This window comes from Oncorhynchus tshawytscha, linkage group LG28 (assembly GCF_018296145.1).
Source record: "Oncorhynchus tshawytscha isolate Ot180627B linkage group LG28, Otsh_v2.0, whole genome shotgun sequence".
NCBI classification, from domain to species: domain Eukaryota; kingdom Metazoa; phylum Chordata; class Actinopteri; order Salmoniformes; family Salmonidae; genus Oncorhynchus; species Oncorhynchus tshawytscha.
In genome coordinates, this window is record NC_056456.1 from 30128558 (window position 1) to 30154758 (window position 26201).

General features: G+C 43.1%; 1 protein-coding gene across 3 annotated transcripts in view; it reads right to left on the reverse strand.

Annotated features, from left to right (window-relative positions):
• Nucleotides 1-352: 352 nt before the first annotated feature.
• LOC112227069 (rab effector MyRIP-like) overlaps nucleotides 353-26201 on the reverse strand; it is a 41367-nt gene continuing 15518 nt past the window's right edge. The window contains exons 2-12 of one of the 3 annotated variants that reach the window (XM_024391892.2): nucleotides 22010-22215; nucleotides 14265-14345; nucleotides 13766-13846; nucleotides 13560-13703; nucleotides 13056-13137; nucleotides 12262-12803; nucleotides 9826-9993; nucleotides 8060-8221; nucleotides 2041-2136; nucleotides 1807-1867; nucleotides 353-1127 (exon numbers count right to left, since the gene is read on the reverse strand). In XM_024391892.2, coding sequence (XP_024247660.2) covers nucleotides 1114-1127; nucleotides 1807-1867; nucleotides 2041-2136; nucleotides 8060-8221; nucleotides 9826-9993; nucleotides 12262-12803; nucleotides 13056-13137; nucleotides 13560-13703; nucleotides 13766-13843 — 1347 coding nt within the window. In that variant the 5' untranslated portion in view covers nucleotides 13844-13846; nucleotides 14265-14345; nucleotides 22010-22215 and the 3' untranslated portion in view covers nucleotides 353-1113. Of the gene's footprint in view, nucleotides 1128-1806; nucleotides 1868-2040; nucleotides 2137-8059; nucleotides 8222-9825; nucleotides 9994-12261; nucleotides 12804-13055; nucleotides 13156-13559; nucleotides 13704-13765; nucleotides 13847-14264; nucleotides 14346-22009; nucleotides 22216-26201 lie in introns of all 3 variants that reach the window. The other 2 variants (XM_024391889.2, XM_024391891.2) reach the window with 2 other exon arrangements.

The window sequence follows — 26201 nt, forward strand, 5'->3', positions numbered from 1 at the left end:
AAAAACCCATTGGGGGGTGGGAAAGAGGACGCGAGGAGTATGTAATTGAGATCTTCCTCCTGTGTTCAGGTCCCAGGCTCCATCAGGACAGGAGGAATGTCAGACACTGGTGCCACTTCCTCGGCTCAAAAACCCAAACAAACTTATTTTTCCAACTCAAACTAAGGTTAGGCAAGCTCTGTGTGTGGATGAATCTCAAGATTGATTACTTCAAGGCTTTAGTTCATGACTTTGTTCATACAATTGTTATAGCGGAGGACATCTACAGGTAGCCTACACAGTGAAACATCTATCTGTAGGAGCACAATGATAAGCCAAAAGTAATACCATTTTTATTTTATTGTATATAATTTACAATGTAAATTCATACATCAGATGCACAAGGTTCCAAAGAACTAACAACCATATGAGACTTTGTCTACCTGAAAGTATAATATTCTGTATGACCAATATTCAACAGATAATTAATACAGTATAAGAAATCACTGCTGATTGTTTTATTGAAATTAGGAATGTTATTTTGCACGTACCTCAATAACTGTCTATTTTATGTAATGATTGTTCCCACACCAATGATAGACCAGTGTCTTTTATAAATATTTATCAAATAGGTTAACTGTTAAAAACATGTTAAAACAAGCAGTAGTATAAATCATATCTTGCCTTTCAGACAATAGCCACACATCTGTTAGAGTTACATCTCCATCGTCATAACAACATTCTCATTCAGCTATATAAACATGGCTCTGGTCACCGATTGGTTGGAAGGTCCAATAACAAAGAGATGATTGACATTTCACTCAACAGCATATTTAAGAAAAAGATTCGATAAAAACTGCTTTGTTTCTTAACTTAATCCATTCTTCTTTGTTTTTACATCAAATTTACATAAAGTATGTAGCTACTATCTCTCATTATTAAGAAATGTACAACTCTTGTCTTTATCCACAGTGCCAGAAGTAGTGGTAAAACTGTTAGTCTGTACTCTGTAGTGTCTTGGTGGCAGGGTAGCAACCCTCTTACTGGACACTGATGGTACCGTGGACAAGGGGCTCAAGGCACTGGTGTGGGGGGAGTCAAGGGGTCATGGCAGTGGTCAACATGCCCGGTCAGTTAGGTTTCTTTATCTGAGAAGAGAAGGCATGTGGGTCAAAATACAGAACAACATGAGACCACACACTCTATTGAATACAATAACTAATGTGATTCTAGTAAATGTGTGACTATCTTGCCAAAATAATGGAAAAACTTGAATGAATGAGGGATACAAAGTATATTGAAAGCAGGTGCTTCCACACAGCTGTGGTTCCTGAGTTAATTAAGCTATTAATATCTATACCTATCTAGACCTATCCTATAATACCTATCATGTTTAGGGTCATGTATAAAAATGCTGGGCAGGCCATTATTTGGCTATCATGGCTATGCCCCCATAGGATGACAATGCCCCCATCCACAGGGCACGAGTGGTCACTGAATAGTTTGATGAGCATGTAAGCCATATCCTATGGTCATCTCAGTCACCAGATCTCAACCCAATTGAACATATATGTGAGATTCTGGAGCGGGCCGTGACAGCGTTTTCCACCACCATCAACAAAACACCAAATAATGGAATTTCTCATGGAAGAATGGTGGTCGTATCCCAACAATAGAGTTCCAGACACTTGTAGAATCTATGCCAAGGTGCAGTGAAGCTGTTCTGGTTCGTGGTGGCACAACGACATACTAAGACACTTTATGTGGGCGTTTCCTTTATTTTGGCAGTTACCTATATATGGCATATATGACATATGTATATCTAACCCTTCAAGGGTGGAGCAGGTAGCCGCCTCCTCGTTTGCCGTGAAGAGTCCAATGTTTGTGGCTGCAGAGAGTCATGTGACACTTAATTAGTTTGTTAGAAAAATCACAAGGTATGTGTTTGTTAAACGCTGGTAGTGAGTGACAAGTGGGGACCAGGAGTTTTTCCTGACCCCAAACTGCTGACCAGGAATACCTCCTGGTCTTAGTCCTACGTGGCTTGGTCCGGTCCAGTACCTTAGGCTGTTCTCGGAGCTTAAAGAAGCGGTTCTGTGGGACCACATTGAGACCTTCGATCTTCAGAGCTGCGATCCTGTCTGCGATTTCCGACACCTACAACAAAGTAGAAATATTAATATTATCTGACTCAGATAAACTTAAAAAGGACTTAAGCACAATTGAACGTTTTTATGTCAATCATAAGGACCCCTTTCTAATTCTCTTTCAAACATTGTATTTTATATTTTTCATTATGTGGCAATCACCAACATTCAAACACATACAATTTTCTAATTTCACCATACCCAAAGTAAAATCCCTGTAACGGTCATCGTCGTCTGATGAGGAAGAATCGGACCAAAGCGCAGCGTGGTAAGTGTTCATGACTTTTATTAAAACTGAACACTAGAACAAAATAACAAAGTGACTAAACGAAACCGAAACAGTCCTGTCAGGTGCAGAACACTAAAAAGAAAACAACTACCCACAAAACATAGGTGGGAAAAAGCTACCTAAGTATGGTTCCCAATCAGAGACAACGATAGACAGCTGTCCCTGATTGAGAGCCATACCCGGCCAAAACAAAGAAATACAAAACATAGAAAAAAGAACATAGAATGCCCACCCCAAATCACACCCTGACCAAACCAAAATACAGACATAAAAAGGTCAGGGCGTGACAATCCCAGGTAAAAAAAATTCAAAGCAAAAGACTGATTCTGAAATGCCACAATGGGCTCAGGTCAAAAGTCTTGCACTCTTATACGAAAAAATAAACACATTTCAATATATTTAACTTTATGTAAAATGTATTTCAAATACATGTACTATACACACATATAATACGGACAATTCCAGAAATGCATGGCTGTGACATGTAGTTTGCAGGGTGGCCAAAGTGGTTCCTAATTCTGCATATGACGTAGTTTGGCCCTTCAGAGGATTCTTAAATTGCTCTTTATGTATTTATCAATGGAGATACATTTTTGGGGGAAACCAACCCAAAACTTTAGCAGTAATATAATTTAAATTGTTATGGTGGGAAAGAAAAAAAAGATATACAGTATATCGATTTCACCTCATTTTTACAATCTGTCATTAAGAGCACATGTTCAATAAAAAAACAAACACTTTCCCATCGCAAGAAGTTATTAAAATAAAAAAATACAAAATGACTATAGTAAGTGTTGCCCCCCCCCCAACAGGCTTTACTCTGCCTCCACCCCAATGGACATTTATTTATTCACTGCTACAGTTGTTATGATGTACAGTACCAGTCAAAAGTTTGGACACCCCTACTCATTCAAGGGTTTGTCTTTATTTTTACTATATTCAACATTGTAAATTAGTAGTGAAGACACCAAAACTATGAAATAACACATATGGCACATATTGTACTCTAGTAACCATTAAAAGTGTTAATCAAGAGTTTGAATAATCTCAAATATAAAATTTTCATTTGTTTAACACTTTTTTCAAATCTGATCATTGCTAGACAACCATTTTCAGCTCTTGCCATCAATTTTCAAGTAGATTTACATCAAAACTGTCCTTGGCCATTTAGGAACATTCACTGTCTTCTTGTTGATAAGGAACTGGATAATATGTATGAAATGCTTGATAATGTGTATTATATCAACAGAGAAGTATATTTTCTGGGTGATTTAAATATTGACTGGCTTTCATCAAGCTGCCCACTCAGGAAAAAACTTCAAACTGTAACAAGTGCCTGCAACCTGGATCAGGTTGTCAGTCAACCTACCAGGGTAGTTACAAACAGCACAGGAAATAAATCATCAACATGTATTGCTCAAATCTTTACTAATGCTGCAGATAATAGCCTTAAAGCAGTATCCAATTCCATAGGATGTAGTGATCACAATATAGTAGCCATATCTAAGTTCCAAAGGCAGGGCCTAATATAGTGTATAAGAGGTCATACAATACGTTTTTAGTGATTCTTATGTTGAGGATGTAAATAATATTTGCTGGTCTGTGGTGTGTAAGGAGGAGCAACACAACGCTGCACTTGACATATTCATGAAATTGCTTATTCCAGTTACTAATAAGCATGCACCCATTAAAAAAATGACAGTAAAAATGGTTAAATCCCACTCGATTGATGAGGAATTTTTAAAAAATGGTATGGTTCAGAGGGATGAGGAAAAAGGAATGGCAAATAAATCTGGCTGCACAACCGATTGTCAAACATACTGCAAATTGAGAAATCATGTGACTAAACTAAATTAAAAGGGAAAAAAATATACTATGAAACACAAATAAATGATATAATAAATTATAGTAAAACACTTTAGAGCACCTTAAATTACTTTTTGAAAAAAGGCAACCTCAGCTCCATCATTTATTGAATTCATTGAATCATTAATTGAATCAGATGCCTCATTCATCTGATACTGCCAACTATTTAAATTATTTTTTATTGGCAAGATTAGCAAACTTAAGCATGACATGACAGCAACAAACGCTGACACCACACATCCCAGTATATCTGACCAAATTATGAAAAACAAGCATTGACCTTTTGAATTCCATAAAGTGAGTGTGGAAGAGGTGAAACAATTATTGTTGTCTATCAACAATGACAAGCCACAAGGTCTGACAACCTGGATGGAAAATGACTGAGGATAATAGCAGATGATATTGCCACTCCTATTTGCCATTTCCTCAATTTAAACCTTTTAGAAAGTGCGTGTGCCCTCAGGCCTGGAGGGAAGCAAAAGTAATTCCGCTACCCAAGAATAGGAAATCCCCCTTTCCTGGCTCATACAGTGCCTTGCGAAAGTATTCGGCCCCCTTGAACTTTGCGACCTTTTGCCACATTTCAGGCTTCAAACATAAAGATATAAAACTGTATTTTTTGTGAAGAATCAACAACAAGTGGGACACAATCATGAAGTGGAACGACATTTATTGGATATTTCAAACTTTTTTAACAAATCAAAAACTGAAAAATTGGGCGTGCAAAATTATTCAGCCCCTTTACTTTCAGTGCAGCAAGCTCTCTCCAGAAGTTCAGTGAGGATCTCTGAATGATCCAATGTTGCCCTAAATGACTAATGATGATAAATACAATCCACCTGTGTGTAATCAAGTCTCCGTATAAATGCACCTGCACTGTGATAGTCTCAGAGGTCTGTTAAAAGCGCAGAGAGCATCATGAAGAACAAGGATCACACCAGGCAGGTCCGAGATACTGTTGTGAAGAAGTTTAAAGCCGGATTTGGATACAAAAAGATTTCCCAAGCTTTAAACATCCCAAGGAGCACTGTGCAAGCGATAATATTGAAATGGAAGGAGTATCAGACCACTGCAAATCTACCAAGACCTAAACTTTCAGCTCATACAAGGAGAAGACTGATCAGAGATGCAGCCAAGAGGCCCATGATCACTCTGGATGAAATGCAGAGATCTACAGCTGAGGTGGGAGACTCTGTCCATAGGACAACAATCAGTCGTATATTGCACAAATCTGGCCTTTATGGAAGAGTGGCAAGAAGAAAGCCATTTCTTAAAGACATCCATAAAAAGTGTTGTTTAAAGTTTGCCACAAGCCACCTGGGAGACACACCAAACATGTGGAAGAAGGTGCTCTGGTCAGATGAAACCAAAATTGAACTTTTTGGCAACAATGCAAAATGTTATGTTTGGCGTAAAAGCAACACAGCTCATCACCCTGAACACACCATCCCCACTGTCAAACATGGTGATGGCAGCATCATGGTTTGGGCCTGCTTTTCTTCAGCAGGGACAGGGAAGATGGTTAAAATTGATGGGAAGATGGATGGAGCCAAATACAGGACCATTCTGGAAGAAAACCTGATGGAGTCTGCAAAAGACCTGAGACTGGGACGGAGATTTGTCTTCCAACAAGACAATGATCCAAAACATAAAGCAAAATCTACAATGGAATGGTTCAAAAATAAACATATCCAGGTGTTAGAATGGCCAAGTCAAAGTCCAGACCTGAATCCAATCGAGAATCTGTGGAAAGAACTGAAAACTGCTGTTCACAAATGCTCTCCATCCAACCTCACTGAGCTCGAGCTGTTTTGCAAGGAGGAATGGGAAAAAATTTCAGTCTCTCGATGTGCAAAACTGATAGAGACATACCCCAAGCGACTTACAGCTGTAATCGCAGCAAAGGTGGCGCTACAAAGTATTAACTTAAAACTTGTTAGGGAGGATGTTCCGTTGTGGGGATCAAATCAGCGGATATTTTAGAGCGTCACTGATCGTTTTTCGTTAAAAATCAAACTTTCATGAAAACACACAAACAAGGTATTGAATTAAAGCTACACTCGTTGTGAATCTAGCCACCGAGTCAGATTTGTAAAATGCTTTTCGGCGAAAGCATAAGAAGCTATTATCTGATAGCATGTAACACCCCAAAAGACCCGTAGAGGACGTAAACAAAAATAATTAGCATAGTCGGCGCTACACAAACCGCACAATAAAATATAAAACATTCATTACCTTTGACCATCTTCTTTCTTGGCACTCCTTGATGTCCCATAATCAATACTGGGTCTTTTTTGGATTAAATCGGTCCATATATAGCCTAGATATCGATCTATGAAGACTGTGTGGAAAACGGAAAAAAGTAGCGTTTCATAACGTAACGTCATTTTTAAAAAGTTAAAAAGTCGACGATAAACTTTCACAAAACACTTCGAAATACCTTTCTAATGCAACTTTAGGTATTACTACACGTCAATAAGCTATAAAAATCATCAGTGGGCGATGTAAATTCGATAGCCTGCCGTGTGGAAAAATGTCCGGAGAAAAGACAGACAATGCCTCGGGTCGGTGGTCGGAGAGAATCGTTTCCCTTCGGGCGGATCTACCAAGAATCAATTCAGATTCAAATGAGGAGACTCTATAGATCCTGTGGTAGCTGTAGGTACTGCAAGCTCGGCCCCATATATTACGGTTCACCTTTAACAATTCATGGGAGTGGCGCATGGATATTTTTTCCATCTCCAGTGATCAGATTTTCCTGCGCTTTTCGATGAAACAGACGTTCTGTTATAGTCACAGCCGTGATTTAAACAGTTTTAGAAACGTCAGTGTTTTCTATCCACACATACTAATCATATGCATATACTATATTCCTGGCCTGAGTAGCAGGACGCCAAAATGTTGCGCGATTTTTAACAAAAAGCTGCGAAAATTCGCATCATCCCAAAGAGGATTTATTAAGGGGGCTGAATAATTTTGCACGCCCAATTTTTCAGTTTTTGATTTGTTAAAAAAGTTTGAAATATCCAATAAATGTCGTTCCACTTCATGATTGTGTCCCACTTGTTGTTGATTCTTCACAAAAAAATACAGTTTTATATCTTTATGTTTGAAGCCTGAAATGTGGCAAAAGGTCGCAAAGTTCAAGGGGGCCGAATACTTTCGCAAGGCACTGTATACCCGACCAATCAGCCTGTTACCAACCTTTAGTAAACTTCTGGAAAGAATGGTGTTTGACCAGATACAATGCTATTTTACAGTAAACAAATTGACAACCGACTTTCAGCACGCTTTATAGGGAAGGACATTCCACAAGCACGGCACTTACACAAATGACTGATGATTGGCAGAGAAATTGATGATACAAAGATTGTGGGGGCTGGTTTGTTAGACTTCATTGTGGCATTTGACATAATCGATCATAGTCTGCTGCTGGAAAAACTGATGTGTTATGGTTTTACACCCCCTGCTATATTGTGGATAAAGAGTTGCCTGTCTAACAGAACACCCTCTGCCCCTCCAACATAATCCAGGTAGAATCAGGAATTCCCCAGGGCAGCTGTTTAGGCCCTTTACTGTCCTCAATCTTTACTCATGACACACCACTGGCTTTGAGTAAATAATACATTCCAATTTGACATTATGGGGTATTTTGTTTAGGCCAGGCCAATCTCAATATGATCCATTTTAAATTCCGGCTGTAACACAACAAAATGTTGTGAATACTATCTGAATGCGCCGTTTGAGACACAGAGGAAATCCAGACTTGGACACAAACCTGGAGGTCAGACTGCTGCACCTGGGCGGAAGCCGTTGCCACCTGCTCCTCCAGGTAGGACAGCTCCAGGTCTGAGGTGGCACCGCCGATGGCCCGGGCACAGTCCTCCAGGTCGCCAAGCTCCGCCTCCAAACCGTAAGCTGTGCCCGCCACCACGTACACCTGGTGGGCACAGTTCAGTTTGCACAGACAGACTGTGGTCATTTCAGTTGTATAACATGAACAAAGGTAAGCATCACACACCATTCTTAAACCCACAATGAACGTAAGATACAGTGCATTCGGAAAGTATTCAGACCCCTTGACTTTTTCCACATTTTGTTACGATACAGCCTTATTCTAAAATGGTAGAATTTTTTTTCCCTCATCAATCTACACACAATACCCCATAATGACAAAGTGAAGACAGGTTTTAAAAAACAGAAATACCTTATTTACATAAGAATACAGACCGTTTCTACAACTTGATTGGAGTCCACCTGTGGTAAAATCAATTGATTGAACACGATTTGGAAAGGCACACACCTGTCTCTTTAAGGTCCCACAGTTTACAATGCATATCAGAGCAAAAACCAAGCCATGAGGTTGAAGAAATTGTCCGTTGGCACAGATCTGCAAAGTGTACGAAAAAAATGTTTTGCAGCATTGAAGGTCCCGAAGAACACAATGGCCTCCATCATTTATGTGTTTTTTATAACCACCTTTAAATGCTGCAAAAAATGTTTTGGTACCCTTCCCAAGATCTGTGCTTCGACACAATCCTGTTGTGATACAGCACGGGATCGAACCCCGCTCTGTAGTGACGCCTCTAGTACTGCGCTGCAGTGCCTTGGACCGCTGCGCCACTCGGGAGACCCCAGCCTCCATCATTCTTGTTTGGAATCACCAAGACTCTTCTTAGAGCTGGCCGCCTGGCCAAACTGAGCAATCGGGGGAGAAGGGCCTTGGTCAGGGAGGTGACAAAGAACCCAAATGATCACTCTAACAGAGCTCCAGAGTTCCTCTGTGGAGATGAGAGAACCTTCCTCAGGACCTCAGACTGGGGCAACAGTTCCCCTTACAACAGGACAAAGACCCTAAGCACACAGCCAAGACAATGCAGGAGTGGCTTTGGGACAAGTCTCTGAATGTCTTTGAGTGGCCCAGCTAGAGCCCCGACTTGAACCCGATCGAACATCTCTGGAGAGACATGAAAATAGTTGTGCAGCGACGCTCCCCATCCAACCTGACAGAGCTTGAGAGGATCTGCAGAGAAAAATGGGAGAAACTCCCCAAATACAGATGTGCCAAGCTTGAAGCATCATACCCAAGAAGATTCAAGGCTGTAATCACCGCCAACGTTACTTTAACAAAGTACTGAGTAAAGGGTCTGAATTTTTTTTTCTTCAGTTGTGTATATTTGTATTTTTTTTAAACAACAACTTGTTTTTGGTGTGTCATTATGGGATATTGTGTGTACTAGATTGATGAGGGGGAAAACTATTTAATCCATTTTAGAATAAAGCTGGGGGTCTGAATACTTTCCGAATGCGTTGTATGTCTGTCACAGACAGACAGACAGACAGACAGACAGACAGGACAGGCAGGCAGGCAGGACAGGCAGGCAGACAGACAGGCAGGCAGGCAGGCAGGCAGGCAGACAGACAGGCAGGCAGGCAGGCAGGCAGACAGACAGGCAGGACAGGCAGACAGGCAGGACAGACAGACAGGCAGGCAGACAGACAGCAGACAGACAGACAGACAGACAGACAGACAGACAGACAGACATTATCCTCCAGTCTGCTGAGTTGTTTGTCCAGCCTCTTTGTGTCAGTGTTGGGGGACAGTGAGGGGATGCAGTCATCCCCCTCCACCCCTTGGAGTCGGTCTTCTGTTGCGTTTAACACCTTCAGCACCTCAGTGGTGATACTGTGCAGTGACACCTCCGAGTACCTCTACCACACACACACACACACACACACACACACACACACACACACACACACACACACACACACACACACACACAATGGTTTGGATTAACACCATTTTTAGGCAATCCTGTTTATGTGTGTAACACATCCATTAATGTGAGAATAACAGTTTTAAACGAGCAGAGAAAAGCCAAAGAACAAAGAGAAATAAATAGGGTTTGATTGATTGGTTGATTAATTGGATTCATAGCGCTATCCCAGTTGCGGTAAAGGTCAAGATATCAGTTAGTTTGTGATGTCACCTGCTGTAGCAAAGCAGAAAGGAACTGGAGTGTGTTTTCTAGGCCCTTGTCATTAGGACTATCCTAACATGAAGCAATGGAACAAGGAAGGACAGGGGAAGAGAAAGGAAAAGACAAGTTAGGGAAAGTAAAAGGGTCTAGAGTAGCAAGCACATAGTGTTACAGCTGTTAGTTGCTTTCAGGTTAGAAATGTCAGAAGAAATACATAGCCACATACTCTATCTCTAGAGGTAAAGCTAGGTCCTTTGTTTCTTACATTCAGTATCTCCTCCTGAACACAGGGGAAACCCTTTCTCCAGGTTTGACTCCTGTCTTATGCGAGGACTGGCCACCCCACATATGCTCTCTCTAATTCTCACTTTCTTTCTCTCTCTCGGAGGACCTGAGCCCTAGGACCATGCCCCAGGACTACCTGACATGATGACTCCTTGCTGTCCCCAGTCCACCTGACCGTGCTGCTGCTCCAGTTTCAACTGTTCTGCCTTATTATTATACGACCATGCTGGTCATTTATGAACATTTGAACATCTTGGCCATGTTCTGTTAAAATCTCCACCCGGCACAGCCAGAAGAGGACTGGCCACCCCACATAGCCTGGTTCCTCTCTAGGTTTCTTCCTAGGTTTTGGCCTTTCTAGGGAGTTTTTCCTAGCCACCGTGCTTCTACACCTGCATTGCTTGCTGTTTGGGGTTTTAGGCTGGGTTTCTGTACAGCACTTTGAGATATCAGCTGATGTATGAAGGGCTATATAAATAAATGTAATTTGAAAAAAAACATTTTTTATGCAAAGTGACAAACCTGCCTGATAGCTGTTCTAGCATTAGCATCTTATTCATTAGATATTAATCTACCTCTTCCTTTAACTATTTTTCTCCAAATTGTATGTTATTATTTTCCTCTCCTCTCCTCTCTCTTCTCATTCTAGGTCCATCACCACTTCTCCATCCATCTCTAACGCCATTACACCCAGTGTGTTCACTAGGCTGCAAGTGATGTTATCACATAACACCTTCTTCCAGTGTCCACACTTTCTGTTCTTTCTCGCTCTTGTCCTCCCACCCCACCTTCCACCTTTATCTCTGCTTCCCCTAGCCTCTTTCCTTCCTTCCCTCCTTCAAACATCATCTCCATCATCCTCTGTACCGTCGTTTCCCTCTTTCTCTTCCTCTTTCTCTACCTTTGTGTCTGTCTCTTCGTGTTGCAGCTCTCCCTCTTTCTCACTCTCATCCTCAAAGTCAAACAGTCTCACGTCTAGTTCGGTGATTCTATCGCGCCTCTTCTCGATCATCCTCCCCTCCACCACCATCATCATCACTCCCAGGTGCCAGGGCTTCTCCTTCTCCACCTGTCCCCTCCTCCTCTCTCCCTCCATTTCTCCCCGTCTTTCTCCATGCCACTTTCCCCCCATTTCTCCACATCTCTCTCCGACCAACTCTGTCACTCTCTCTGATAACTTAATTGTGTCTCCTACACTCCTCTCTGCTCTCTCCTCCTCGTTAGACGAGAATTGTGAGGCGCTAACTAGACTGGCCAGGTCTCTCAACTTGGAGATCAGTTCCTCCCCCTTCATCTCCCACAGAGCCTCCGCGACTATCTCTTACCTCTCTTCTCCTCCTTCTCTCTCCATCTCTCCACCATCAAAACCCGCTCTATCCAGATCATCCTCTGTGGATGAAAACTGTGTGGCATCGACTTGTCTAGCCAGTCTACACAGTTTGGATGTCAGCTCTTCCTTCTCTCCCTCCCTCTCTCTTTCTCTCTTCTCCTCCATCTCTCTATCGCTGAGACCCACTTGGTCAAGCTCATCCTCTGTTGATGACAGCTGTGTGAATTGGCTAGCCAGCATATGCATCTTGATGGTCAGCTCCTCTCCTCCTTCTCCCTCCCTCTCTTCAGCTCTCTCCTCCATCCTCTCTTCCTCCCATTCCTCCACCCCCTACACACTGTCTAACTCATCTTCAGTGGATGAGAACTCTGTGCCTCTTACCTGACTAGCCAGATTGATAAATGTTGACTCTCCTCCTCCAAATCCCTCCCTCTCCTTTGTCTTCTTCTCCTCTTTATTCTCTTCCACTCTTCCTCCCTCCATCTCTACCTCCATATGCCATAACCTCTCTTCCTCCCGATCTCTTTCTCTCTTCAGGGAGGCGAGATGAAGCTTCTGGAGCTTCGACCCTTGACCCCCAACCTGACCTTCTCCTCCCTCAGACTCAAAGTTGAGGGTGTTCGTGCTTGCGTGGTGGCCCAGCGAGTGTAATGGGATGCTGGGTTTCTGGCCAGCAGAGGCCTGGGAGTCTGGAGCCTCTGACCCCTGGTTGTTGTTGGAGGTCATCTTCCTGCGTATCTCCAGCAGGGCAGCGTCCCAGGCCCCCTCGGCGTCGTAAGAGACCATTTCGTTGCAGGCGGATATCACACCGAATTCCCACTCCAGGACACTGAATACCAGCGACTTCCACTTGGTCAGCAGGCTTGGCCGAGAGAGCTGGGTGCTCTGCAAGGCGATCCAGTTCCCGTCAGGGCTCTTCAGCACTGAGGACGCACCTCACACACACCAGGGTAGACAGATACCACACACACAGAATGTGTGGAATTGTGGAATTCACCACAGACAGACATGTAAACACACACACACACAAAGGAGGGAGCCTTTAGCCACCAGTCTCTAGCTAGAGTACATCACCAACAGGTAACTCTGAAACTTACTACATAAGGTGTGTGTACTAAAGACATTTTGTAAAGATGTGTGTGAATAGTAAATTGCAGTGGCCAGCAGGCTCTTACTGGAGTTGTCCAGGCAGTCAATACTCTTCCAGCTGGCCAACCCTGGCGCTCCTCCCTCCTCCTTCAGCCCCTGCTGAGAGTCCTGGGAAACCCCGAAGCACTGCATCACAACGTTATCATCCAGAAGGGAGGCAGAGCGAGACCGCCAAGGTAAATACACACACTTAAATATGGGTAAAGAGAGGTAATGATAACCAACCAAGTCACACTCCATATACTGTATTATGTTCTGGTCTTATGTGACAGACTGGGCTTTTAACCGTGTTAGCCTGCTAAGCTAAATCCTGGTCATCAGCCAACACAAGTCTTCATGTTGGGCAAACCATAGTCTCGAGTTACCATGTCTCGTTTATCACTCTGCTTTCTGAACGAACATGAAGAAGCCTGGCTATCGAAGTTCGGCCACCTGCGCACCACAATACTGTGTTAGCCCTCTGAACTGAAGCCTAGGCAAGGTTACTAATCACATAAGCGTAGTTCCCTGAACCACCTTACGCTCCATACCTTGGCGTGGACTGATGTGGTGATCTGGGGCTGGGAGCTGGGGCAGCTTGAAGCCAAAGGCTTTTCACCCCTCTGGTTGGCTGGGGGCCAGTCCAGGTCACAGTTTGGCTTCATCTCAACCAGGTTCTTCCTCCGCCGGATGATCTAGGATGGAATTAAGTTGAGTTGAGTTTAATTGAATTGAAATTAAATTAAATGGTACTTACTGTCTGTACGATGGTTGTGGCCAGCTCCTCAATCAGCTCCTCCCTGTGGTCCCGCAAATACCTAGCTTCACTCTGCATATCCTGGAGAGAACAACAGCGAAGTCAGATAGACAGTCGATAAATATAAAATAATAAGATCCTGTAAACTTTTTAAAAGTGGTTTTGGATATGCAAGGTTTTACAGATTAAAGGAGTAATTAGGTGCAGAAGATGACTGTGTCACTGCTCGGCTAGTCTGTTACAAGAGGTTGCAGTACTACTGCATGCTAAAATATCTCAATGAACAATAACATAAAAGTGGGTTTCTTTAATTAGGGCAGTACAAAGTAAATGGAATTGTAAATGAATGATCTGCACATTTAATCTGCATTTCAACAAACTAGAAGGAATACAAAGCTTGTACTGCAAAGTGGAATCAATCTTCAGCAGTCTTACTTTCTCCCTATCACCTCTGAGTCATATGAGTGAGAGACAGACTGACCGCCGCAGAATATGTTACCTGATTGTCGGTGTATCCCTCTGCCTCGTCGATGGCCTCCTCTGCCACCCTCAGTGCCACTGTGAGGGTCTTTGCTGTACTCTGAAAAGGAAAGGGGGTATAATAGAAATGAAGATTATATTTATCGTTAACTGTAATTGCGTTAGTTACACAGAGTATACCAAACAATAGGAACAACCCCCCCCCCCAGCCTCAATTTGTCGGGGCATTGACTCTACAAGTTGTCAAAACCGTTCCACAGAGATGCTGGCCCATGTTGACGTCAATGCCTACCACAGTTGTGTCAAGATGGATGGAGTTTGATAAACCGGTGCACCAGGCACCTACTACCATACCCTGTTCAAAAGCACTTACATCTTTTGACTTGTCCATTCACCCTCTGAATGGCACACATACACAATCCATGTCTCAATAGTCTCAAGGCTTAAAAGTCCTTTTTTAACCTGTCTCCTCCCCTTCATCTACACTGATTGAAGTGGATTTAACAAGTGACATCAATAAGGGATCGTAGCTTTCACCTGGATTCACCTGGTCAGTCTGTCATGGAATGAGCAGGTGTTCTTAATGTTTTGTACACTCAGTGTATGTTCTAACACTCCCTCCATCTTGTGCCAAAATCTATTCTTTTTAAGTCGTGGTTCCAATAGTTCATATTTTTTTCTAAGAGATTGTCAGTTGGATAGAGGTTTTATATATCTTACCTATCATATGAATATCCTGTCCTATCTTAAATAGGATTTCTTCAACATTGCCCTGATGTCCAAAAGATTTCTGATCTACATTTCGTGACAGAAACCTTTTAAGATGCATGTATTTGAAAATGTCTACATTGGTCAGCCCAAACAGACCAACAAAAAACGATCTGCTCCTTCAATAAAGACATTAAATACTTGCACTTGAAGTAAGAGGAGATTAGGAATGTAGAGTATATACTGTATAATTATTTAACTACAGGTACCCTGAATGTGAGCAAAAATAGCTGTATGTAGCGGTATAAGTATTGTTGTCCTTTAATTTACTCCAATTTGTGTTGGGATGGTAGGGTATATAGAAAAAATACATTAAATACCTAACCCTACATTCACTATGTCAGAAAAAAGTATTTGTCGCTACAGACGCTGCCCTCATTCCCGATGCTCTCCTCTATGTGCTTCCCTCTTCACAGAGACACGACACACAGGACAGGTATGGGTCATGTTCAGAAGGCCACAATGTAGCAAAACAGTTTGAAAGAGGAAAATAAAATGGGTGTTTCGTATTGGACAACTTCAGGTAGGACATCATCTGTTTCATATCTCTTTCTCCAGTTTTGTGCCCACTGAGCACATGCAGAGCATTCAAACACACAGAAACACTTCAAAAACCTTAATAAATGTTGAAAGAATTTTGAGCATGACAGTGAAAAAATACTCTCATAACATGAGCACACATTGCTTGATTAAACAATGATACTGTAACCTCAGAGTAATTGCAGTTGAATTAGGGGTTTGCCTGAGCAGGGGTATTTTCTGTACCTAGTTATAGATTCTCAGTCTTCTTTGAGCTCTATTCAGGTCCTCGAGATATGCACACAATGCTGTGGTTATTTATTGTTATATAACTGCCTTACTGGGTCTTGTGTCAGGCCTTATCAGCCTTATCCCTGTACTGTGCAGGTCCAGTGTATAAATAGTTCAGATTGGGGAACATTAGCGTAATCTATAGTCCTTTTTAAAGGGAAGGTGGTTGAGGGACATGAACTAGATTTGAGAACAAATTAGCGACTCTATTGCTAACTGGCTGTGTCCACACACCATGCACACACACTCTTTCCTCCACCTCTCTCCTCTCTCACCCTCTCCTGCAGGTCACAGAGGAGGACTGAAGGCACTATAATCCAGACAGTAGTGCAGCAACAGCAGTCTGTTATCTACAGTGCAGCTCTTCCTCCATTCTTAATGCTGCCTGGCATGACTCAATCAGCAGCCTCCAGCCTGCTTCCCCAGGCTCTCTGTGTGCTCTGCAGAGGTAGTTTGACAGATTTCGGCACACTCACGTGATGAGTAACCTTGCTTAAGACCCTAATGCCTAGGCTTTAGCTCAGTGGACTAACAAAGTATTGTCGTGACACACAGATGAACCGGGTTCCAAGCCAGTCAGTCGCACTCGCTATGCTTCAATCAAATCCTATGGCCTAACCAGGCACCAGCACAAGCCTCTTTGTACTGCCAGAGAGCACATTTTGGATGACTTAACTTTGAACTTCGAGCTGACATTCATTGTTGTTTAATGCTACCAATTGGCTATGCATAACTATGCTACCATTCTCCTTCTTGTGGTATTTGGAGAAGTCCCAGAGCATATTGAGTCACTAGCCTATGGCTCTGTGTGCTACGGCTCTGTGTGCTACGGCTCTGTGTGCTACGGCTCTGTGTGCTACGGCTCTGTGTGCTACGGCTCTGTGTGCTACGGCTCTATGTGCTACGGCTCTATGTGCTACGGCTCTATGTGCTACGGCTCTATGTGCTACGGCTCTATGTGCTACGGCTCTATGTGCTACGGCTCTGTGTGCTACGGCTCTGTGTGCTACGGCTCTGTGTGCTACGGCTCTGTGTGCTATGACTCTGTAAGAGGTACATGTTATGACAGTTTACACCAGCAGTGACGCCTTAAGCCTCTACAAAAAAATTAGAATCTCAAAGAGCCAGTGGAGTTTATGCATTAGTGATACTTAAGATTGATTATTCTATTGATTACCTATAATGAACAGTTGAATTACAAGCAAAGGCTTGGAAATGACTACCTAGAAATAACAACATTCTGCTCTAGCACGTCAAACATGGTAGAGCATCCTCCTCTCATCTGGTAAATCAGGTCCAGCAAGACAGAGAGAGAGAGAGACAGAGATAGACAGACAGAGAGAGAGACAGAGAGACAGGGAGAGAGAGCGAGAGAGAGATAGAGAGAGACAGAGAGAGAGACAGAGAGAGAGACAGAGAGAGAGACAGAGAGACAGAGAGAGAGACAGAGAGAGAGACAGAGAGACAGGGAGAGAGAGCGAGAGAGAGACAGGGAGAGAGAGAGACAGAGAAACAGAGAGATGACCCCTGCTACTGCAAATAGCTCCTGGCCAAAACAGCCCTGACGGTCCTCTCCCTGAAGGTTCTGGATGTTAGGAGGCTTTATGAATATGGTAGAAGGCATTATTCCACATGCACAATGTTGTCAAGCACATACACTAATAATAGCACATATCTGATGCATTCACGTAGCCTTCCTACCTACACACGCATACACTGAGAAAAAAGGTACTGTCTAGAACCTTAAACGGTTATTCAGCTGTCCCCATAGGAGAACCCTTTGAAAAACCCTTTTTGGTTCCAGGTAGAACCCTTTTGGGTTCCATGTAAAACCCTTTCAACAGAGGGTTCTACAAGAAACCCAAAAGAGTTCTACCTTAAACCAAAAAGGATTTTTCAAAGGGTTCTCCTATGTCGACAACCAAATAACCCCTTTGGAACCCTTTTTTCTAAGAGTGTACATTAGAGCTGTTTGGTAGGGGGACCTCGGTTCGGTCTGCACTGTGAACCCGAATAAATACATTAAAATAAAACACTAGGCCTATAGGCTATGCTGCGTTGTATGCCATTGCCTCCTGAGTAAATCTGAGCTGGAAAAAAATACATTCTAGGCTGTTCCGTTAAAACAACGTTGTAATCAAAATTCCAATCTTAAAACAGTGTAATAATGGGTATGGGACAAATGCTCATACACTGAAACTAAATGGGTCCTTGTTATGAATTTTATGAATAATGGCTAAACAATGTATACATTTAACTATAACTATAACTAATTGAATTCTACCCTGTTTTACTATATCTGATATATAATGTGTGTGTGTGTCTAAAGTAAGCAAAGAAGGTCATTAACCTATGTTTGAACCAACTCAACTATAACTCTGTGGCGATCAAATAAGACAGCGCGAGCCCCTCCAGGTTTTTCCGTATCTGGAACTGTCTGCTAAGTGGTAATAAACTATGGTGAGACTTCAGGAAATAATCCAGATATATTGTGTGTCATGTATGTGCGCTAGTAAGTTGGAATGAACTTTTGAACCTGCTTTGTCCTGGTCGAGAGGAGGAGATACCTTTTATAACCTATGACGTCATATGTGAAATAGAAGCTGTTGTACATGGTTCTATGAGCAGCGTGCTCCGAGAATACTATTGGCTAATTTTGATAGACTGGTCTCTGTCTATTTCATGCAAATAGGGATCTTACAAATTCTTAGAAACAGACAGAATGATTTTAATTGAATTGGTTAATGAACACATATAGGAATTGTTCAATTCCTTTGACAGTCCTATATGTACTTTTCCAGTCAAAACCTTCTCAATCCTCAGCAGCACTGATAAGCTTTCACGTCTTTCACGACCCTCTTTCCTACTGATCAACCTTTTGGCCTCATCTATGGACATAGATATTGGGACCCCATTGATGACTCCCCTCAATCTAGCATCAGCACCAGAGACATGGCTTTTCATCTTCTTCCCATTATGCTTTTCCATTAGCAGAATCTTCCCTTGCTGAGCCTGCCTACCACACAATATTAGCAATCTACCATTTCCAATGAACCGGGCTTGTTTGACTTCAACTATCTCTTTCTCTATGGCATTGGTTAATTGGATAGGGTGTAAATGAGGCCCTGTGGTCTCACCAAACACCATCACAACTTTCCACTCTGACACATTGTTAGTCTTGCTTCCTACCTTGGCCCTCTTCATGCTTTCTGTACTAGACACTCTACTGCTTTCAGTATCATGCTCTCTCTTCCTCTTATGTCTTTCCACTGCCGACCATTCAGATCCTTGACCCTCCTCCTCCTGATCCATATCATCAGAACTGACACCCATATTGTTGGCATTCCAGCACAGACGTTGCTTCTACAACTTTTTCTCCATTTCCTCCACGTCGGCCGCACTATTCTCCACCATTTCCAAATATCCGCCATACGTTCCTGCAAACCGTCCCGACTACCTGCTTCCTCTTCTGTCTCTGGTCAAGACTCTTCAACATTCAGCCAGCCATCCTCTCCCTCGCGCGTTATCAGCTCTGGTAAATAAAGTAGCCCCCCTGGATCCGACCATGTCTATACAGAACTGGTCGTCCTCTGGTCCGTTCGGATCTCGGGTCTCTATATTGAAAAATATATTTCTGCATATTTGTCCGGGTGGGAAAGCCCCAGGTCAATTTCGGAACGGGTCCAACTTTTTAGATCTCTACATGAGAGGCTCAATACCGCAATACTTACCGAACCTAGAGTACATGTTCAAACACCCATACATATACAGAATGCATACACACTGTGGAACGGCACACACACACACACACACACATACACACACACAGACAGAGAACAGACAGAGAACAGAGAGAACAGACAGAGAAAAGAGAGAACAGACAGAGAACAGAGAGAACAGACAGAGAACAGACAGACAACAGACAGAGAACAGAGAGAACAGACAGAGAACAGAGAGAGAACAGTGAGAACAGGCAGAGAACAGGCAGAGAACAGACAGAGAACAGACAGAGAACAGACAGAGAACAGACAGAGAACAGACAGACGACAGACAACAGACAGACAACAGACAGACAACAGACAGACAACAGACAGACAACAGACAGACAACAGACAGACAACAAACAGACAGACAACAGACATACAACAGACAGACAACAGACAGACAACAGACAGACAACAGACAGACAACAGACAAACAACAGACAAACAACAGACAAACAACAGACAGAGAACAGGCAGAGAACAGACAGAGAACAGACAGAGAACAGACAGAGAACAGGCAGAGAACAGAGAGAACAGACAGAGAACAGACAAGGAACAGACAAGGAACAGACAAGGAACAGAGAGCATAGAGAGAGAACAGTGAGAATAGAGAGAATAGAGAAAGAACAGAGAGAATAGAGAAAGGAGGACTGTTGAGATGCAAGTTATACATAGTGTATGTAGCAGACCAGTGTTGACATACCATCTTATAAAATGTTACTTTAGTTGCGCTTGATTTCGATTACCCACAGTGGGTGGTGTTTGTACTTTTGGGAGTATTCTATTGGTTACATTGCGCCAGGTAAGTTATTTTGTGCACTCCACTAACAATGTGTAGCTTGTATGGCGGTCTTGAGTGTGTGTTACCACATCCTCTGAGTCAAGAGGTCCCTTTCCCGGAAGGCAAGGCACACACACACACGTCCTCATCTCACCTTGTTGAACCTCTGTCAACTTATTGTGGGAGACCTCACTCTTCTGATTGCAAACATTAGTGGTGCGCGGGTCAGCTATTTGTTCTCCCGCACCCACCTACCTGCAATTGCTAATAACCCATCCGCAACCACCCGACTATATGTGATAAAGTGAAAATCTGAGGGCCGCCCCCAACACTAACCTGTAAATATAGAAAATGCGCTATAGGTTACAGTCAAAGACAGCAGAACAATATTTTGACAGGGGGAGCAGATTTTTGGATAAGTTTCTGCTTATAATTTCAGACATTATTGTAGGCTATTTGTTAGTCAACTTTCTCTTTTATATGTTGCCCTAGAAGACTAAATAAATCCTTGCTCATCAGAATAATGTAATAGATCGCTAGAATGAATTCTTCTGTCTAGTTGACAAACTAACATGATCCAAACATACCAAGACAGTCGTGAAGAGGGCACGACAAAACCTATTCCTCAGGAGACTGAATAGATTTGGCATGGGTTCTCAGATCCTCTAAAGGATCTACAGCTGCACCATCGAGAGCATCCTGACTGGTTGCATCACTGCCTGGTATGGCAACTGCTCGACCTTCGACCGCAAGGCACTACAGATGTACGGCCCAGTACATAACTGGGGCTAAGCTTCCTGCCATCCAGGACCTCTATACCAAGCGGTGTCAGAGGAAGGCCCTAAAAATAGTTAAAGACTCCAGCCACTCTAGTCATAGACTGTTCTCTCTGCTGCCAAACGGCAAGCGGTACCGGAGGGCCAAGTCTAGGTCCAAGAGGCTTCTAAACAGCTTCTCCCCCCAAGCCATAAGACTCCTGAACAGATAATCAAATGCCTACATAGACTATTTGCATTGTGTGACCCCCCCGCACCCCTCTTTTACACTGTTGCTACTCTCTGTTATTATCTATGCATAGTCACTTTAATAACTCTACCTACATGTACATATTACCTCAATTACCTTGACTAACCGGGGCTCCCGCACATTGACTCTTTACCAGTACCCCCTGTATATAGCCTCGCTATTGTTATTTTACAGCTGCTCTTCAATAATTTGTTACTCTTATTTGTTACTCGTATTATTTTTTTTGTGGTATTTTTATTTATTTAATCTGCATTGTTGGTTTGGGCTTGTAAGTAAGCATTTCCCTGTAAGGTCTAAACTTTTGTATTCAGCGCATGTGACAAATAAAATGTGATTTGATATGTAATGTTTTCTCTGTCATCTTTCTAATTCTAACCCGAACACTAATTCTAACCTTATACCTAAACCACATAGAAATATCATTTCATCCTGTGGGGACTAGCAAAATGTCACATTTTTGTTTGTTTAGTACTCGTGGGGACTTCTGGTTCTCACAAGTATAGTTAAACCCCCCCACACACACACACACACACACACACACACACACACACACACACACACACAGAGAGAAACACACTCACCCCTGCAGACAGAAACACACCCCTCCACACTGACCTGCCCTTCCACCACACGGAACAGACCCAGGCTTTGTCTTTCTTGCTGTAGAAGTGCAGGTCTTGCAGACGTTGTACTGGCAGTCCAGACACTGGCACATGGGGTTGACCAGGAAGGTGAAGGGAGAGCAGCAGCAGATGTAGCGATGTTGCCGGGAGAGCAGGGAGCAGCGACTGTCCTCCTTGTCCAGCTCCTGCTTCAGGTCACTGAGAGAGGATGAGAGAAAGCGAGGGAGGGTGTGGGGAGGGAGGATGGGAGGATGGGGGAGGGAGAGAGAGCAGGAGAGAGAGGAAGATGAGAGGTGGGGGAGGGTGAGAGACGGGATGAGGTGAGGGAGAGAGGAGAGAGAGGATGAAAGAGAGAGAGGATGAGGGGTAAAGAGAGAGTTAGGGGGAAGAGAGGGGGAGAGAGGATGGGTGAGAGGGGGAGGATGGGAGAGATGCTAGTACACCCAGGCCATCTGGCTTATCTCACTAACAATACACCTACTTATGTACCCATGCAATACATGAACCACAGTTTTAGGAGGAAAATGCTTGTGTTCAAATCACGTGTACACAGTAATGTTGAAAATCAGGACACTGTCAAACATGACAGAATAAGACGAAGAGTAGTTTCACTCATTCCAAACGTTCCATTCACATTTGACATCATCTGACTATTTTCCAAAGATTTGTACCCTCTCCCAAAAAATTACGACCTTTCACATATACACTGAGTGTACAAAACATTATGAACACCTGCTCTTTCCATGACATAGCATTTTTATTGGATTCAACTGGTCAGTCTATGATCCCTTATTGATGCCACTTGTCAAAACAAATCAAATTTTAATTGTTCACATACACATGGTTAGCAGATGTTAATGCGAGTGTAGCGAAATGCTTGTGCTTCTAGTTCCGACCATGCAGTAATATCTAACAAGTAATCTAACCTAACAATTTCACAACAACTACTTTATACACACAAGTGTAAAGGAATGAATAAGAATATGTACATAAAAATATATGAATGAGTGATGGCTGAGCGGCATAGGCAAGATGCAGTAGATGGTATAGAGTACAGTATATACATATGAGATGAGTAATGTAGGGTATGTAAACATTATATAAAGTGGCAGTGTTTAAAGTGGCTAGTGATACATTTATTACATAATTTTCATTATTAAAGTGGCTAGAGATTTGAGTCAGTATGTTGGCAGCAGCCACTCAATATTAGTGATGGCTGTTTAACAGTCTGATGGCCTTGAGATAGAAGCTGTTTTTCAGACTCTCAGTCCCAGCTTTGATGCACTTGTACTGACCTCGCCTTCTGGATGATAGCGGGGTGAACAGGCAGTGGCTCGGGTGGTTGATGTCCTTGATGATCTTTATGGCCTTCCTGTGACATCGGGTGGTGTAGGTGTCCTGGAGAGCAGGTAGTTTGCCCCCAGTGATGCATTGTGCAGACCTCACTATCCTCTGGAGAGCCTTACGGTTGTGGGCGGAGCAGTTGCCGTACCAGGTGGTGATACAGCCCGACAGGATGCTCTCGATTGTGCATCTGTAAAAGTTTGTGAGTGTTTTTGGTGACAAGCCAGATTTCTTCAGCCTTCTGAGATTGAAGAGGTGTTGCTGCGCCTTCTTCACGACGCTGTCTGTGTGGGTGGACCATTTCAGTTTATCCGTGATGTGTACGCCGAGGAACATAAAACTTTCTACCTTCTCCACTACTGTCCCGTCTATGTGGATAGGGGGCTGCTCCCTCTGCTGTTTCCTGAAGTCCACGATCATCTCCTTTGTTTTGTTGACATTGAGTGTGAGGTTATTTTCCTGACACCACACTCTGAGGGCCCTCACCACCTCCCTGTAGATCGTCTCGTCGTTGTTGGTAATCAAGCCTACCACTGTAGTGTCGCCTGCAAAGTTGATGATTGAGTTGGAGGCGTGCATGGCCACGCAGTCATGGGTGAACAGGGAGTACAGGAGAGGGCTGAGAATGCACCCTTGTGGGACCCCAGTGTTGAGGGTCAGCTGGGTGGAGATGTTGTTTCCTACCCTCACCACCTGGGAGCAGCCCGTCAGGAAGTCCTGGACCGAGTTGTTCAATCCACTTCAATCAGGGGAGGAGACAGGTTAAAGAAGGATTTTTAAGCCTTGAGACAATTGACACATGGATTGTGTGTGTGCCAGTCAGAGGGTGAATGGGCAAGACAAAATACTTAAGTTCCTTTGAACAGGGTATGGTAGTATGTGCCAGGTGCACCATTCTCATTTACAATGACGGACTTCACCGGCCAATCCCAGACGACACTGCGCCAATTGTGAGCCACCCTATGGGACTCCCAATGACGGCCAGTTATGATACAGCCTGGATCCGAACCAGGGTGTCTGTAGTGATGCCTCAAGCACTGAGATGCAGTGCCTTAGACCGCTGCGCCACTCGGGAGCCCCCCAAAAATAAATGAATGACTATAATGGATAATTGAACAGACAGGAGAGAGTGAAGGAGAGGGAGGGGGATAAGGGAGAGAGTGAAGGAGTATGTAGAGCTTTTGTATATGTAACAGAGTGCGTTCTGTTCTGCCTCAAGCCGGCCATGAACTCACAACCTTCTGCACAACAACAGTCACCCAAAGCCAACCTCTTAGCCAATAGAATAAGAAACTAGTCTGTCACTCTGTGAGTGACAGTTAGCTTTTATATCTCAGCACAGGAGGCTGGTGAGGGGAGGACGGATTCCATTCCAGCCATTACTATGAGCTCGTCCTTCCCAATTAAGGTGCCACCGGCTGCCTGTGTATCTCAGGGAATGTGGAGAGAGAGAGGGCAGAGGACACAGGGGATAATCTTAACAGATTAGAGGGTCAGAGAGAAAAAATAAAAGGCATGAATAAACAAAGATGACGTAATTAAGTAATATAATTCTACACCTCGGAGCACTGAGCGCTCGGTCTGTTTGACCCCATTATAGCAGAGGCCAATGTAAAAATGACACATACACACTGCTGCAATATTGTAAATATCTAGGTATTTTTTTGTGGAGATCACTGCAGTTTCGTTGAGATCAAATGGAGTCCTGATTCTTATGGTAGATTCCCAGGCTACTGTAGTAATGTAGGGAGTTCAAATACTGTCCACACAAAGACAGCAGTGCAGTTCCACAGCAGGAGGACTGTCTAGCTGAAGGCAGAGAACAAGACTTTAGTGACCTGAGCTGTGTCAAACACAATAATCCTCAAACAACTCTGGCAGTCTACTGAAAACAACTTAACTTTTACACACTCCCAATCAGTAGTTTGTGTCTGTGTGTCCCATAGTTGTCCAAATGCAGAAGACACAATGTTTCCTTATCTGACCTGCCAAGCTCATAGGTTTGTTCTTAGATGCTATATGTATTCACTATGGGCCTGATTCAGACTGTGGGTATTACTGAAGGTGGCTCCCAATAGTGGCTAGTATTTAACATGATACAAATTGTAAAATAAAACTGACTCCATCCCTACAATGTATGAGGTCATACAATAAAAACTCTGATTAACAGCACATTGATAACCTACTTCACTGTGGAAAAGGGGGCGGCAATACATGTCATGTTGGGGCGGCAGGTAGCCTGGTGGTTAGTGTTGGGCCAGTATCCGAAAATTTGCTAGATCGACTCCACAAGGTAAAAATTGGTTGAATCAATGTTGTTCCCACGTCGTTTCAAAAAAACGTTGAGTCAATGTGGAAAACTGATTTGATTTGACAAAAAGTCATCAATATAAAGGAATTTCATATTTTCTTACCCAACTTTTAACCTAAATCCAATGACATGGTCACACTGTTAGTTGATTTCACCTTGAATTCACGTTAGTTGACAACTCAACCGATTGTAAATCAAAACTAGATGTTGAACTGACGTCTGTGTCCATTGGGGAGATTCTATCGGAGAAAAGAAAGAGCATATGCTTTTTCCACTTGGAACCGGCAGGTTCGCACAAACTTAATCATGGTTTCTTCACATGTAAAGATATTGGAATTATTAGGGAATCAAGTCAAGGTCAGAATGCAGCGTATCTGAGGACACTCTACTGCCACACCTTCATTTTTAAAATCTCCACCCAGAACGAATAGCACATTTATAGCATGCTATTCTTATGCTTAAATTCAAGGTCAGAATACACAGAAAGAAAAGTGCAGAGAAACTGAATTACGTTCCATTTACACACGCT